General features: G+C 37.9%; 1 protein-coding gene across 7 annotated transcripts in view; it reads right to left on the reverse strand.

The window, feature by feature from the left end:
* NIN (ninein) overlaps positions 1-15,671 on the reverse strand; it is a 118,070-nt gene that overhangs the window by 15,715 nt on the left and 86,684 nt on the right. For 6 of the 7 annotated variants that reach the window (XM_049897919.1, XM_049897918.1, XM_049897920.1 and 3 more), the window contains 7 exons: positions 15,077-15,292; positions 11,114-11,227; positions 7,703-7,825; positions 6,917-7,030; positions 5,989-6,135; positions 3,885-4,064; positions 2,305-2,451 (listed from right to left, as the gene is read on the reverse strand). In XM_049897919.1, the coding sequence (XP_049753876.1) occupies positions 2,305-2,451; positions 3,885-4,064; positions 5,989-6,135; positions 6,917-7,030; positions 7,703-7,825; positions 11,114-11,227; positions 15,077-15,292 (1,041 nt within the window). The remainder of the gene's footprint in view (positions 1-2,304; positions 2,452-3,884; positions 4,065-5,988; positions 6,136-6,916; positions 7,031-7,702; positions 7,826-11,113; positions 11,228-15,076; positions 15,293-15,671) is intronic. The other variant, XM_049897921.1, reaches the window with a different exon arrangement.

Raw genomic sequence — 15,671 nt, forward strand, 5'->3', positions numbered from 1 at the left:
TTTTATATTGCAACCCAGTATATACACCTGTAGCCATATGCACAGACATATGTATATTCACTTATAAGTTTTTATATTACTGAAAGAAAAATATTATGAAATAATACTTTACTATTTTTTTTTTTTACTCTATGCACTCTGATATTTCCTAGGATATCTGGTTAATTTAAAAAATGCTGGTTGTGCTTGACTAAATCGATTTCATGATATACTGCTATGAATCTGATATGGGAAAAATCTGTCTTAATGCAAAGTTAGAGGTTTAAAATTGAGAATTCATAAAACTTAATTTATATAATTCCTTCTCAGCTTTAAAGATGAAATTTGAAGATTTTATGAGTACCTATTTCTGGGATTGTCTTCCCTACAAGAAGTATAGAATGAGCTAGAGGACAATGGAATTCAGAATATTGCTAACTGGAGACCATGACATTATTCTAGAATGTTGATATTTGCCTCTAATAAAGCAAGAACCCTGAGGAAAGTAGTAAAGAATTGTTGAACAGAAATGTAATCTTTCCAGGAACATTTTAAGTTCATGCTATTTTAAAACCTATGCTAGGACTTTTCCCTTGGTGAGCAGCTAGATGAAATCCACTCTCTTTCTGAAAAGTTCACTTGAATGTACCAGAAATTAAATGGCATTTCAGCATTGGAGTATAACCAGCCTTCTTTCTGCCTATGGCCACAATAATTTCCAAAATTTTTATTTTTTACATAATATTTATGAATTTTTAAATTACAAAAGTAATGTTCATCATTCTTCCCAGAAAAACAAACCACAAGTTTAATTGGCCAAATCTGTCCATCCTTGAAGCCTACCCTTCTGAATTTCAGAAGATCCTTTCTAGGTAAACACAATTCTAATCTGGTTGGGTCTAAAAAAGGACAAAGTAGGGAAGAGAGGGCTTCTGGCTCTTATACTTAACCAAACCTCTAGGACTCAATGGTGTGGTGTGGCTGCCAAGAAAAAGACACAGTCTGTCTAGGCATTTCCATTCTGACATTAGTATGACTTTTTAAGGATGAATGAGGTGACTGTCTCATCTACTCTGTATTAGACTTTTCATACCTGGACAGTCTCAGTGATACGTTTGAACTTTAGCTTAAAAAAATAGAAAGAAAGTAACAACAATAACCCCCAGAGTAACACTGGTCTAGGACTCTAATTTCATGGGGCAAAGTATGGAAAGCAAACTGAGCTGCATACAGAAATCTGACCATATGGTAGCCAACTTCCAAGGTGGCCCCCAATGATCCCCACCTCCTGCTGTTCATACCCTTGTGTAGTCCCTTCCCACATTATACCAGGGTTAGTCTGGGTGACCAAAAGTATAAAGCAGAAGTGATATGTCACGTCCAAGATAAGGTGATAAAAGGCACTACAGCTTCCCTCTTGGTCTTTTGGTCTTGGCTAGTCTCTCTCTCTCTCACTGCCCCCTCTAGGAGAAGCCAGCTGCCACATCCTGAGGAGAGGCCCAGGTAGTGAGGAACTCAGGCCACCAGCAATCAGCTACCAAAGAACAGAAACCTCCCGCCAACAGCTACATGAATGAGCTTGGAAGCGGATCTTCCAGCCCCAGTGAAGCCTTCAAATAACTGCAACCCCGGCTGACATCTGGACTGCAACTTCATGAGACTCTTGACTTAGAACCACCCAGCTAAGCTGCTTCTGAGTTCCAGACTCACAGTAACTGAGGTAATAAATGTTTGTTGTTTTAAGGCATTAAATTTTAGGTAATTTGTAAGTGGTAACTGATAACTAATATAGACCAAATTAAGACACTTTTAACATTAAGGCTATATATATATTTTACTATTTTATAAAGAAAGAGACCTGGTAGTGCAGTAGTTAAAGCACTTGACTACTGATTGAAAGGTCACAGATTTGAACCCACCAGCTGATCTGTGAGAGAAAGATGCTACAGTCTGCTTCTGTAAAGATTTATAGCCTTGGAAACCCCAGGGGGCAGTTCTACTTTGCCTTATAGGGTTGCTATAGGTCAGAATCAACTCAACAGCAATGAATTTTTTTTTTAGTATCTTATAATGGCTTGTAATACTAATGATTCAAAAACTCCATATTAAAACAAAAACGAAACTATCTTCCTTGTGAACCCATTACTCAATCAAAAAGAATGCTAATACAGTTTTAGTAAGATTGCAAATGCATAAAAAGGTTTAATAAAGAACCAAAATATGCCATTGTATCCACTTCCTTAGAAGCACATGTAGGAAGAAAAATACACTTAAGGACACTTTATAGCCAGAACATAGGAGGCCAGTAAACACTCAAAAACTCACCTTCCTGTTAGGAGATCGTTCTTTCTGAAACTGTTTACACTCTCTCTTTAAGCTTAACTTCTCTTGCTCTGTGGGTTTCACAGTACCTGATGGGTTTAGATGTTTTTGGTGCTTGGGAGGGAGAAGGCTGGATTCCAGTTGACGAACCTAAGAAGAACAAATAAGAGGAAGAAATGCTAATATAATCATCCAGGCAGGACAAACAAACAACAAACCTAAGAAAGGATTTCATTCAGCATTTGGGTTCTGTTGTATTCAAACCCCTTTTATTCCAGCTAAATTTGCCAATTCTCGAAGCCTACGCTTCTGGGTTTCAAAAGATCCTTCCTAGGTAAACACATTCTAATCTGTTTGGGTCCAAAAACTCAACACTAAATATAGTTAGAGTGGATACTAGGTACAGGGATGGTAAAATTTTCTATTTGTTCAAGTTAAAAAAAATCAAATAAGGCAGTTTATAGACTTAAATAACAAAACAAACGAGCAAAAAAACCTAATGCTAGAAGGACAAGACAGGGAAGAGAGGACTTCTGGCTCTTACACTTGACCAAACCTCTAGGACTCGGTAGTGTGATGTGCCTGCCAAGAAAGAGACACAGTCTGGATAGGCACTTTTTTTCTGACATGAGCATAACTTTTCGAGAGGGAATGAGGTGCCATTCTTACCTAGTCTGACTGGGCTATTCACACCTGAAATAATGCGTTTACATCCACTATGTTCCATGGGGACAGGGACCATGGCTGTCTTGTTCACCACTGCCACTTCAGCAACAGCAGACTTTCTGGCACAGAGTGTGTAGACTAAATGAATATTCATGACTCTTCAGGGTTAGAATTTCTCTCAAAAGAGGTGTTCTAGCATAGGTTAAACATAGTTGGTGAACTACTTGGCAGAGTTAAAGAGAATTTATGTATCAGTTTGGTGGCTGGAAAAGATGACCTTTAAAGACCATTCTAACCTTTAAATGTTAGTCTTCAAAAAGGGGCTCCTTTTTCTCCTACAGGGAGTCCCTGGGTGGTGCAAGCTGTTAACACATTCAGCTGCTAACTGACAGGGTGGAGGTTTGAACTTACCTGAAAGCACCTCAGAAGACAGGCCTGGTGATTTACTTCTGAAGAATTAGCATTTGAAAACCCTATGGAGCAGAGTTCTGCTCTTGGTACACAAAGGGGTTGCTGTGAGTTGATGGTAACTGGTTTTCGTTATTTTTCATATAAGGAATTAGACCAGCAAGATTTGTGTACAGTTTTTCTATTTTGTATTACTAGTCTTGGCAGCTAGCCAATTTGAATGAGAGCTATATAATTAACATAATTTCCATCAGTCTACATTTTGAATATGACGATTAAAAGCAAAAACAGATTTTAATACAGAACTGCTTATACAAAATGAAAAATATAAACACATCAGGATAAAACTGTATGTACATAAATGATAAATTATATATTCTTAAGTAAGTCTGCCACAGCAGAATACTCAAATCCGTATGCTGGAACCATTTCAATCATATCAAACTTTCATTTTCATATCAAATGAACAATTTTCAAACATATACCACCATGTACAATTTTGAAGTCACCTTCTCCCGGGAGTGTGTGAGCTCCGCTTTGGTGGTCTGCACCACGGTTTGGAGTCTCTCATTCTCCTGCCAGAGCAGCTGTTGCTCCTCATTCATCAAATGATCCAACTTGTCCCAAGACAGCTTTTTCTGCTGGTTAAGGAACCCTGATGGATGTGTGGCTATTTCTGGGGCCCAGTTCTTAAAAGAGAATTATAAAGGTAAGTCTTAAAAGCAAACCAATGGGTCATTTCTGGTTTGAGAAAGGTGTCATATTTACCTAATGACAACAATTCTTAGCATCATTCAACCTTCTCCTTTCGCTTCTAATGGGAATGCGTGGATGTACATACACCAAAAAAACCAAAGTTGCTGCCACTGAGTTGATCATGACTCATAGCGACCCTATGGGATAGAGCAGAACTGCTCTATAGGGTTTTCAAGGCTGTACATCTTTACAGAAGCAGACTGCCACATCTTTCTCCTGAGGAGTGGTGGTGGGTTCCAACCGCCGACCTTCTGGTTAGCAGTCGAATGCTTTAACCACTGCACCACCAGGGCTCCTTGTATGTATACATAGATGTAAACAAAACAATATACTTGGAGTTTGGTTAAAAAAGGCTTAGAAATTCTCCGTTTAAAATGGACTTTAGCAAAACAGTCTGGACAAATTCATTAGCAAAGATAATTGTAGAGCAAGTTCCAGGTCCATATGGGATCCAAGTGCATACAGATTGGTGGCATTAAAAATTGCCTCATTCTCATGAGGCTACGTTTTGAACCTAGAGAACTACTCTTATGGCTTCCAGAAGGCACAAGGGAACTCTGAAATGTGCTGTCCACTCGAAAGCTGTCACGAGTTAAACTCTACTTTCAGCCTCATATATACAATCGTGTCCTTTTTTAGAATCCAGAGAACACTGTCCATGTGACTGAGGCCTGAATTCAGGGATACACTTTTAAGTATATTCCTACCAAAATGATTTTTTTGGATCCTGAAAATGCTTAAGAAAACAAAAAAGCTAACAACTATATAAGCCTCCCATCTTTTAAGTCAAAACATGGAAAGGAAAAAAGGTATAATTTCATTTTGAGAAAAATGTCAACCCAGCAGTAATCTGGAAAATGGAAACAACTATCTCAGTAAAAATAAACCACAGTTTTAAAAAATGTATCAAATAACAGAATTACTGACAATTTTTACTGTAGGACAAAATCTTAACATCAATCCCAAGGCTGATACCCATGACACTGTTATGAATTTGAGAAGAGATTAAGCAGGATTGTCACATACTAAAACAAGACATCCTTTCTGGAACATCACCATAACGTGTCAGTCAGCTAACGCTTTCACCATCTCTTCCTGGACTTTCTGGTGTCATTGCAATGAACAATCTGGTAACAGTACTATTGTTTTATGCCAATGCTTTCCTTTTCAGTAGAAGTTTTATTTTTTTGCAGTCTCTGTGTGTGCATGTTCCCAAATTGATTTCTTGCAATGTTTTCCTTGACTTCTAATTTGTATGAATGCTTTTATATTCTACTACTTAACTAAGAAAATGTTTTATTTTTATTACTACAGAACTCAACTCAGCATGGTCTTCTCTCTCAGTATAAAAATTACCTTGCCACCATGGTTCCATTTATATGCAATTTAGAAACAGGTAACCCTAACCTCTGGTTGCAGAGGATAGAAGCAGTTAAGTGGCTAAAAGTGTATATATATATATATACACATACATAGATATATACACACATACACACACAGAGCAAACCCACTGCTATCAAGTCGATTCTGACTCATAACGACCCTACAGGACAGAGCAGACAGAGCAGAACTGCCCCCACAGGGTTTCCAAGGCTGTAAATCTTTATGGGAGCAGACTGCCATATCTTCTGCAGAGTGGCTTGTGGGTTCTAACTGCAGACCTTCCGGTTAGCAGCTGAGCACTTAACCACTGCACCACCAGGGCTCCTCATATATATAGACATATATATGCATTCACATATGTAAAAAGTCATATATTTATGTATGTTTACATATAGAAATGATCATGTTATACACTTATAATTTGTATACTCTTATTATTACATATAAGTTATACCTCAATAAAAAAGAAATTACCTTGTCACCAGCATTCTGAAGTTGCTTATGTAAAGACATCACTTCTTGTTTTAAAGTCTCCTTTTCCTGCTGAGTCACTCGTAGGTCAGATTTAACCCGGGACATCTGCATATTCACATTCTGTAGGGTATCTTCTAAACTTTGAACCTGCATCAGGAGGACAACCTTACACTCCTGTCCAAACCCTCACTGGTCTCACCTAGGCAATGTGTAGGAATGAATGAGGACATGAAAACTCCAAGGTCCCTTTTGTTTCTACCTACTACATCTAGTTTTTTCAGTAGCTCAGTGGAAACCTATGTTTAATAACCTATAGGATATTAAATTATAGTAAGTACAATGACAAATCATGCCTGGAGCAAGGTATTGCTGATATAGTTATCTGGTAGATTACCTAGTGACATCTTACAGAACCAACAAGGACCAACTGGCATCACAGAAGATGTCTTACTGAATTTTGTAGAAATGATGTTTTAGCCTGCGCCGGTGGTCTGTAAAGGAACACTTAGTTGAAAATAAAAATATATACTTGTAGAACCCTACATCATGCTAATACCTGGTATTTCATATCAACTTCAAATATTTCTTAAATTTTAAAAAGGAATGTTGATTGAAGATCTTTTAACTATAATAGGGCAACCTGCCTTAGAAAACCATGTTTCTAAATTAGGAACAGCCATTTTTATATAACTTTTCTCAAGCTTTCATAAATATCTAATCTCATAACTACTAAACTTTGAGGGAAATATCATTCAAGTTATTTCACTATCCTGTAAACGTATGTCAAATGTTAGTCAAACTGAAAAAGCCATTATTCTAAGCACTCTTCTCTTAGGCCACTTCCACCTGGAACATTCTTTCAACTGGGGTTTCTGTTGGAAGGTAGAAAATGCTAACTGTAAAGATGAAACAAGACTTGTCCACATACCTTTCCCTGTGAAGCCACCAGCTGTGCCTTTAAGCTTTCACTCTGGTGCTCCCAAGACTTCTGTTCCTGCTTCATAGTAGCAATTTTGTGCTCTAAAAGACTTGATTTTGCCAACTGTTCTCAGGAAGAGAAAGAGGTAAGAGAGTATTTTTGCAAATGTATCTAGCCCCAATTTGTATGCCTCCACTTGTACTGACAAGATCAAGTGGCATCTAGTAAATGGGGGAGCAGGGCAAGGTAACAGAAAGGAGAGAAATTTTCCTGACTCCCTGTTCTACCTAATTTTCAGGAGTCTCTTTTCTTTTGGGATTTGCATTTTTCTTTCTCACCCCCTCATATTTCAAGGGTGGGTGGTAGTGGGCTGGAAGGCAATCAGAAATCTCAAGGGAGTACCTTAACAGTAGTACATGGAATGCTCATTAAGGCAGGTAGGAAAAAACAGTTTTTTAAATACAATAATATTTGTATTATTTATTACATGTAAGCAACATAGTAGTATATAAAAATAGCATTATATGTATATATTAAGTAGTTGTGTGATATATTAAAATTAGACATACTTTGTTATTGTATTTAATAATATGATTGTGAAACAACTAATTAGATTCCTGTCACAATCATGACTTCAGGAGATCTAGGCTCACAGAGCGCCAGCTGAAGCACTGTTCCAGGAGACTAAGGGAACAATTAGGCTAACGGGAGGCCCACGTGGCACTGGCCATAGAGAACAGCATATTATGATGCACTTTATACAACGATGATAAAAAGGCTTATTATTTGTACTACCTTATCAATACAGCTACTTAATTCTTCACTTAGAACTTCCTTTTCTTTCAGCAGTTTTTCATTGTAGCTTAGAACACTAGAAATTTTTTGCTGGAAGTCAGAGAGATCAGGGCATCTGTGCGGCTGTAAGAGATAAACAAGCCCTCCCATCACATCTGGTGGCTGTATTTATAAAGAAGTATTTATAAACAGGACAGTTTCATGTCTGCTGCTATTTCCCTATCTGCAGAAACTTTAGATGACATATAAACTCTAGGCGACTATAATTAACTCTAACAAAATGTTCCCTGCTGGCTTTTCCCAGCTCCCCAATTGAAGGCTGAAACATCTGCCCAGACAGATTCTACCAGACAGACATTGTCAAAAAAAACAAAAAAAAACGGTCCCAGATTTTTTTTTTTTTTTACCAGTCCTAGATTTTTTTTTTTAACCTTTAGGGTAAAATAAATAACACACTGCCATGCTGTCATCAACTAAACCTGTGCACATACAGCATAAAACATCTTCCTCACGCTTTTCTAACTAGCAGAAAGTCATTTTCAAAATTCCCAGTCAAGAATATAAAATTGGTTTGAATCACATACTGGGCATTGACACAAGGGCACGCTAAAAGATACAACAGTGTTCTTACATTGCTCCACGTTCACTTCCCTTTGGAAGATGCCTAAATTGACTTGCCAGTAAAATGCTCCTGGAGTAAACACACAGGCTTCCTCCTCCTCCTCCCTTTACGGAATCAGGCAAAGCAAAGGCTGTCTTCACTCCTTTCCAGCATCATCCCTGGCCCTGCGGACGTACCGGGCTGGACGAGCCTTTGCTAGGAGGACTGGGCTGTGCCTTGTAGGGTGCTCGCACCATCCCTGGCTTTGCCCACCAGCCCCGGGAGCGTGTTGCTAGTTGCTGCGGAGTCAGCTCTGACTCACGGTGATCTTAGGCAGAACCGAACGGAACAGGGACTAGTCCTGTGCCACCTTCATGGTCACTGGTATGTTTGAGTTCATTGTTCTGGCTATCGTGTCAATCTATCTCATTGAGGGTTTCCCTCGTTTTCTCTGACTCCGTACTTTACCAAACATGATATCCTTTACTAGACATTAGTCTTTCCTGAAAATGTGTCCAAAGTAAGAGCGCTGAAGTCATTGGCTAGTAGAACCCATAGCAAAATCCTGCCTCTACCCTGCCCCAGTTGAGAACCACTGCTTTAAAGAGACTGATTGTTTCTTACACTTCTTAACCCTTTAGAGGTTATAAGCTATAGTTTATAAACTATTTTATTTTCCTCCATTTCACTTGCCTTTAAAATTTTTCAGTTCTTTATTATCATTTTGATTTTATGGCCTTCTTTCCACTTCCTACCTTAAGTTCTTTTACACTTAGATTTTGGAATAGTATGACAAAATAGACCTTAAGGGCTGAATCTTGTCTTCCACTGGCAACAAATCCAGCACGTCTTACAAATCGGAACAAGTCAGAAGGGTACGAGAAAATGGATTTTAAAGTACCCGGGCACTGGTCTAATACAGAGCTTCTTTTTACCCACTATCCTGCAAAGCTTGATACTGTTTTGGGTGTCTATAGCCTGGCATGTGACTTCTCCTCGTGGTATTTGTGTTTCTTTTCAGTGCAATAAATACGTAAAAATGCTTTGTGAACTATAAATCATTATGCCTTACAGAGTGGTACATGCTTTCCAGCTCCAAACTGTACGGCAGCAACAATGGGCTGACACTGCCCTACCCTTGTGATCCAGGTGTCCAGGCGCCTACTGAAACAAGCTCCTACCAAAGGCAGGAAGAGCCCACTGATTTTTCCCATCTCACTATACTAATGCTTCTGTAAAGGATGTGCAATAAAAATGTGAATGATGTTCTCATCATCTTTGTCTACTCCCAGCTCTGTCCCTTTCCTTCTGTTCGCTAGCTTTGCAAAGTCATGAAGCACACATTTCCCATGCTGTGGATTTAGAACCCATCATTATCCTCTTAAAGGCTGAACAATGGACAGACTTTCAAAAGGTAAAGGAAAAAAGTATGCCCAAGTCAATCAGGATAAACTCAATAATAAGAGCTTTGGAATATTTATACACCACAAAAGGATCCTATGAGTTTTAACGTCTCATGTTTATATGGAACAGGTACCTTCTCTAATTATGGCCGAGCAGATACACTTTGCACAACAGTATTTAACTTGAAAAGTTCCTTATAAAGCACCTGTTGGGTACCAGTACTGTACTAGGCATTACGGGAGACACAAATACTCTGAGAATCTTAAAATCCTTTCAGGAAAGCAAAGTTTATACAATTAGATTTCAACATAAATATACCACTAGGTTGTACAGACTCTAAGTGTTTCAGCATTCAGGAAAGGGCACCTTTATGCTTATAGACTGAACAGATACAAGAAACAGAATTTATAATCTAAGCCCAACCCAAGTCCATTGCCGTTGAGATGATTCCTACTCATAGAGACCCTACAGGACAGAGTAGAACTGCCCGATAGGGTTTCCAAGGATCATCTGGTGGATTTGAACTGCCCACTTTTGGTTTAAAAAAAAAAAAAAAATTTTTTTTTTTTTTTTTAGCAGCCTATAATCTAAGAGTGCCATAATAATTAAAGGAATTGTATGGTGAAGCCAATAAATCACATGAAACAACTAAACTCTCCTCCTATAAATCAGGACTGTTCAAATAAAGATACCTGTACTATTTGAAAACTAGCTAAGAGTAAAATAGGATGATTGTCAGGACATAATTTTAAGGTGAACGCTCTTTTATACTTAAAATTAAACCTTTGCTGTGAAACTAATTTGCTGTGTGAACTTTCACAGAAAACACAAAAAGAATTATTTAAAAAATAAAAACTTTTGCTTGAAACTCTGAAATAGGATCCTTAAAGCCACATTCTAAGTGAGGCAGCACCCCTGATAATGCCCTAGAATTTACCCATACACCTAGGATAGATGCCTCATACTTGCTAGAAGAAAACGACTTAGAGAGAACAGCTTTACCCGTGCCTCACAAACACGAGTGAACACAGTTGTGAAAGGAAAGAGCAAGAAAGTCACTCTCATTTTAGACAAACTTCTATTACTTTGTCACCTGGCTGGGAGAAAGTAGAACAACAAATTTCTTAAATTGAAGTGGTTGTGATTCATTTCTAGCAATAGATTTAGATTCTAAAACATGTATGTTACAAGTTACACGATTACAACATCGAGAGAATTAACAATGGTAGCTATAACAAACAGATTTGTATTTCAAGTCTTCAGCCTTACTTAGCAAAAAAAAAAAAAAACTAGTCATAAAAAAAAAGTCATAGGGCTCAGTAAAAAGAACATTTGGTGGCTAGAAAAATCAGACCATTGGGTACATATGGCTCTATGAACGCCCCCTAAACAGCACACAGCCTTACTTGTTTCATTTTTTCCAGTTCATCTTTGAGAAGGCGGTTTTCCTGTTCCACAATATGGGTCTGTAATTTAACTTCAGAAAGTTCTGCCTCCAGGGAAGAGACTAAAGTGGAAGACTAAGAGAAAAATAAAAGTCAGACAATGGACATATTCATCTAGACGTGGGAAAACTTCTCAGGTTCACAAAAGGCGACATTAAGGAAACACTAATGCAAATTCTATGACACACTGTCTTACGACCATTTGTTCTTATACTCAAGTGAACTAACCAAAGCTATCTTTTAAAAGGCTCTCCACTTAACTGGCATGAACATGATTTCTAAGGTAGCTTTTGCAGCTTTCTGCACTGACAAGTTACTATCTTTCTCTTTGTAGTTAATAAACACCTTGGGGGAGATACTTTAAGACTATGCAAAGCCTATTTCTCCTCCAACTTTTGCTCATTAATTTCAGTGTAATTCAGTGGATTTTGCTTACAACAGTCATTACTGTTTGTCTAATGATGATTTTCTATTTCCTTTTTTCTTTCTACATTTATTAGTTGAATTCTATTTTAGGAAAAAAAACGTCGTTTCTCCTTCATTTTATTTAATCAATTTTTATACTGGTATGGACTCACAGATATTTTATTCTATATTTTAAATTTTATATTTGTCTTATTCTATACTAAAACTATTTATTTTATTGCTCAAATTGCTCCAGCTTTGACCACTGGGAGCTCCTTCAAGCTGGGGCCTGTGTCCTTTCAACATGCCCCCATGTTTTTCTTTCGAGCACTATCTTACTTTCGGGCACCATGAGCTGTTCCAGGTTCATCTTGTATTTTCCCTGCCCCAGCTCTGCAATCAATCACATTTCCAAGAAGTCCTGGTTCCTTTTTTTTTTTTTTTTTTAAATAACTTTTATTAAGCTTCAAGTGAACGTTTACAAATCCAATCAGTCTGTCACATATAAGTTTACATACATCTCACTCCCTACTCCCACTTGCTCTCCCCTTCTTGAGTCAGCCCTTTCAGTCTCTCCTTTCTTGACAATTTTGCCGGCTTCCCTCTCTCTCTATCCTCCCATCCCCCCTCCAGACAAGAGTTGCCAACACAATCTCAAGTGTCCACCTGATATAATTAGCTCACTCTCATCAGCGTCTCTCTCCCACCCCCTGACCAGTCCCTTTCATTTCTGATGAGTTGTCTTCGGGGATGGTTCCTGTCCTGTGTCAACAGAAGGTCTGGGGAGCATGGCCGCTGGGATTCCTCCAGTCTCAGTCAGACCATTAAGTTTGGTCTTTTTATGAGAATTTGGGGTCTGTATCCCACTGATCTCCTGCTCCCTCAGGGGTCCTCTGCTGTGCTCCCTGTCAGGGCAGTCATCAATTGTGGCCAGGCACCAACTAGTTCTTCTGGTCTCAGGATGATGTAGGTCTCTGGTTCATGTGGCCCTTTCTGTCTCTTGGGCTCTTAGTTGTCGTGTGGCCTTGGTGTTCTTCATTTTCCTTTGCTCCAGGTGGGTTGAGACCAATTGATGCATCTTAGATGGCCGCTTGTTAGCATTTAAGACCCCAGACGCCATATTTCAAAGTGGGATGCAGAATGATTTCATAATAGAATTATTTTGCCAATTGACTTAGAAGTCCCTGCAAACCATGTTCCCCAGACCCCCACGCTTGCTCCGCTGACCTTTGAAGCATTCATTTTATCCCGGAAACTTCTTCGCTTTTGGTCCAGTCCAATTGAGCTGACCTTCCATGTATTGAGTGTTGTCCTTCCCTTCACCTAAAGCAGTTCTTATATAGGAACTTTTATAGGAGTTCTTTTATAGGAGAATGATATTTAGAAACCAAGAACTGGGCGCTAGGTACCTTCATCACTGCTGCAGTGTCACTGCTTCTAGGCACTCTCAGCGGACAGAGTTGGGAAATACATGTGTACTAACCTAAGAGCATCCACGCATCTCATTTCCGTATCTACCTATCTGTATATCTATTAAAACCATGAATTTATACTGACACCTTGGATTCCAATGCAACATCACAGGGTTCATTTGGGCCTTCCCTCTTTCCTCACTTGTAACTTCCTTCTCCAACAGTGAGAAATCCGATTCTTCTTGTCTACAATGTATTTATTTATCTGTTCAATTCTAGTAGTCACATAAAGTAGTTTCAGAGTTGCTAATGTACGTCCCCATCAGAAAGACATTTACTGACTAGGTTACAGCACACATGTATAGTTCTTTTTGTCTTTTATCCCTACAGTATCCAGTCAAAGTACTATTTTCTAAATGGCTTAGTTATTATCTTCTCCATCCCCTTAGTGTGGTTATAGTATCCATTTACGAGATAGATTCATAAGCTGGCATCCTCCCAAATCTTGGCTGGTTTTGACTGTTTATTTTAGGAGTCTGTGAAACATTACTATGGTCCTAAGAGTTAGAACTAAATGAAAGGATAGACTCAGAGAAGTGCCGCTCCCTTCCCCATTCCTTCTATCCCATTCCCCTATTTTTTTATTCCTTTCTCACCCATCCTCTATAGGCAACCAATCCCTTTAGTTTAGGTTTATCATTCCTATATTCCTTTGCTCAAATGAGCAGATACATGCATATTTTCTTATGTCCCCTTCTTTCTTCCATGGAGGGAAGCATAAATCCTATATTCCTTTGCTCAAATGAGCAGATACATGCATATTTTCTTATGTCCCCTTCTTTCTTCCATGGAGGGAAGCATACTACAGGCATATTATACTTTGCCTTTTTCCCTTAATAGTTTTATCTTGGAAATCACTATATGTCAGTTCATAAAGATCTTCCTCAGTCTTTTATTTTTTACAGATACATAGCACAACACTGTGTGGCTGTACCACAGTTTATCCAACCACTCTCCTATGTATGGGCATCTGGGTTGTTCCTGATATTTTGCAATTACAAACAATACTGCAATGAATAACCTTCAGCATAGACTTTTTCACATCGTCAGAGGTGTTATCTTCAGAGTAGATTTCAGAAGTGGAATCGCTGGGCTGGGATCTAAGTACATATGTAGTTTTCTTAGGTATTGCCAAATTTCCCTCCAGAAGGATGGATTGTGCCAGTCTGCATTCCCACCAGGGATGTATGAAAGTGACTGTTTTCCCACAGCCTCATTGACAAAATGTGTCGTCATATTTAAAAAATTTTCCAGTCTAACAGGTAAGAAATAGTATCTCAGTGTTGTTTAAATTTGCTTTTATCTAATTATGAGTGATTCTGAATGTCTGTATCACAGGTTTGAGGGCCATTTTAATATCTTTTTTTTTTTCCTTGAATTGTTCATGTGTTTTTCCCACTTTTTTTTTTTTTTACAGGGTTTTTGGTCCTATGTCCCTCAATTTTAACAGTTTTTTATATGCCAGGGATAGTAGCCATTTGTAGCATATGTTGCAAATATTTTCTCTCAGTTTGTTAGTTGTCTTTAGACATTGTTATTTTTTGTCATGCAAATTTTATTTTTTAATGTTTATGTAGTAGAATTTATCAATCTTTTCTTTTATTGCCTCTGGTTCCTGAATCACAATTAGAAAGCTTTTGTGTACACTAAGTTAAAGGGAATTCATCAATGTTTCTTCTGGCACTTGTATTATTTTTTGTATTTAGATTCCTAATTCATTTGGAATTTATTCTTACATGTGGTATAAGACACAGGTTTAATTTCACCCCTTTTTCAATGACTATCCAGTTGTCCTAGTACCATTTATTAAAAAGTCTATCTTTACCCCAGTGATTTGAGAAGCTAGCTACCTTTGTTTTACTAAGTTTCCATATGTATTTGGGTCTAATTCTAGACTTTCTATTCCACTGATCTATTTGTTTATTTATGTGCCAGTACCACACTGTTTTAATTATTGAGGCTTTTTGTATAAGAAATTTAATACAAGCATTTCTTCTATTTCTTGGGATTTCCTCAAGGAAAACTATAGGGTGGCTACAGACCATACCTGCACTTTACAATGTTCCAGTTCTTCTGTCAGATTACACTTTTCTTGTTCCCATTCCTCAAATGTACCATGTCCTGGCTCTTTTTCTTTCTGGGATAGCATTTCTGCCAGACGTTGATTAAGTTTTTGCAATTCTTCCTGATTTTGAGAGTTCTTTTGGCTAAGTTCTGTATTTTCCAAATCCAACTGTTGGTTTTTGGCTTTTAATTCTGAAATCTAATTAAAATAAGTTTAAAAAACTGGTTATCCCACTTCTGCTAAGACACAGATTTAGAGACTGTTTTTTCCCCTCTCTATGTAGTTTTAATAACAAATTATACATGCTCATTATTACAAATTCAATCATTCTGGAAGTGTATGAAGAAGTGTTAACACTCAGTTCAATTCTACCCCACGGAGGTATCCACTGTTCACAGCTGGGCACGTATCCCTCCAGATAATTTTCTCTGCATATATAAAAACCTATATACACATATAGATTCTTCTTCTTTTTAACAAATATTTAGATAATTTCATGTTTTGGCAGTCTACTTTAATCACTTACAATGTCTTATAGACATTTTTCTTTCCAAGTCAGTACATTCAGAAAGCACTA

Source organism: Elephas maximus, chromosome 10 (assembly GCF_024166365.1).
Source record: "Elephas maximus indicus isolate mEleMax1 chromosome 10, mEleMax1 primary haplotype, whole genome shotgun sequence".
NCBI classification, from domain to species: domain Eukaryota; kingdom Metazoa; phylum Chordata; class Mammalia; order Proboscidea; family Elephantidae; genus Elephas; species Elephas maximus.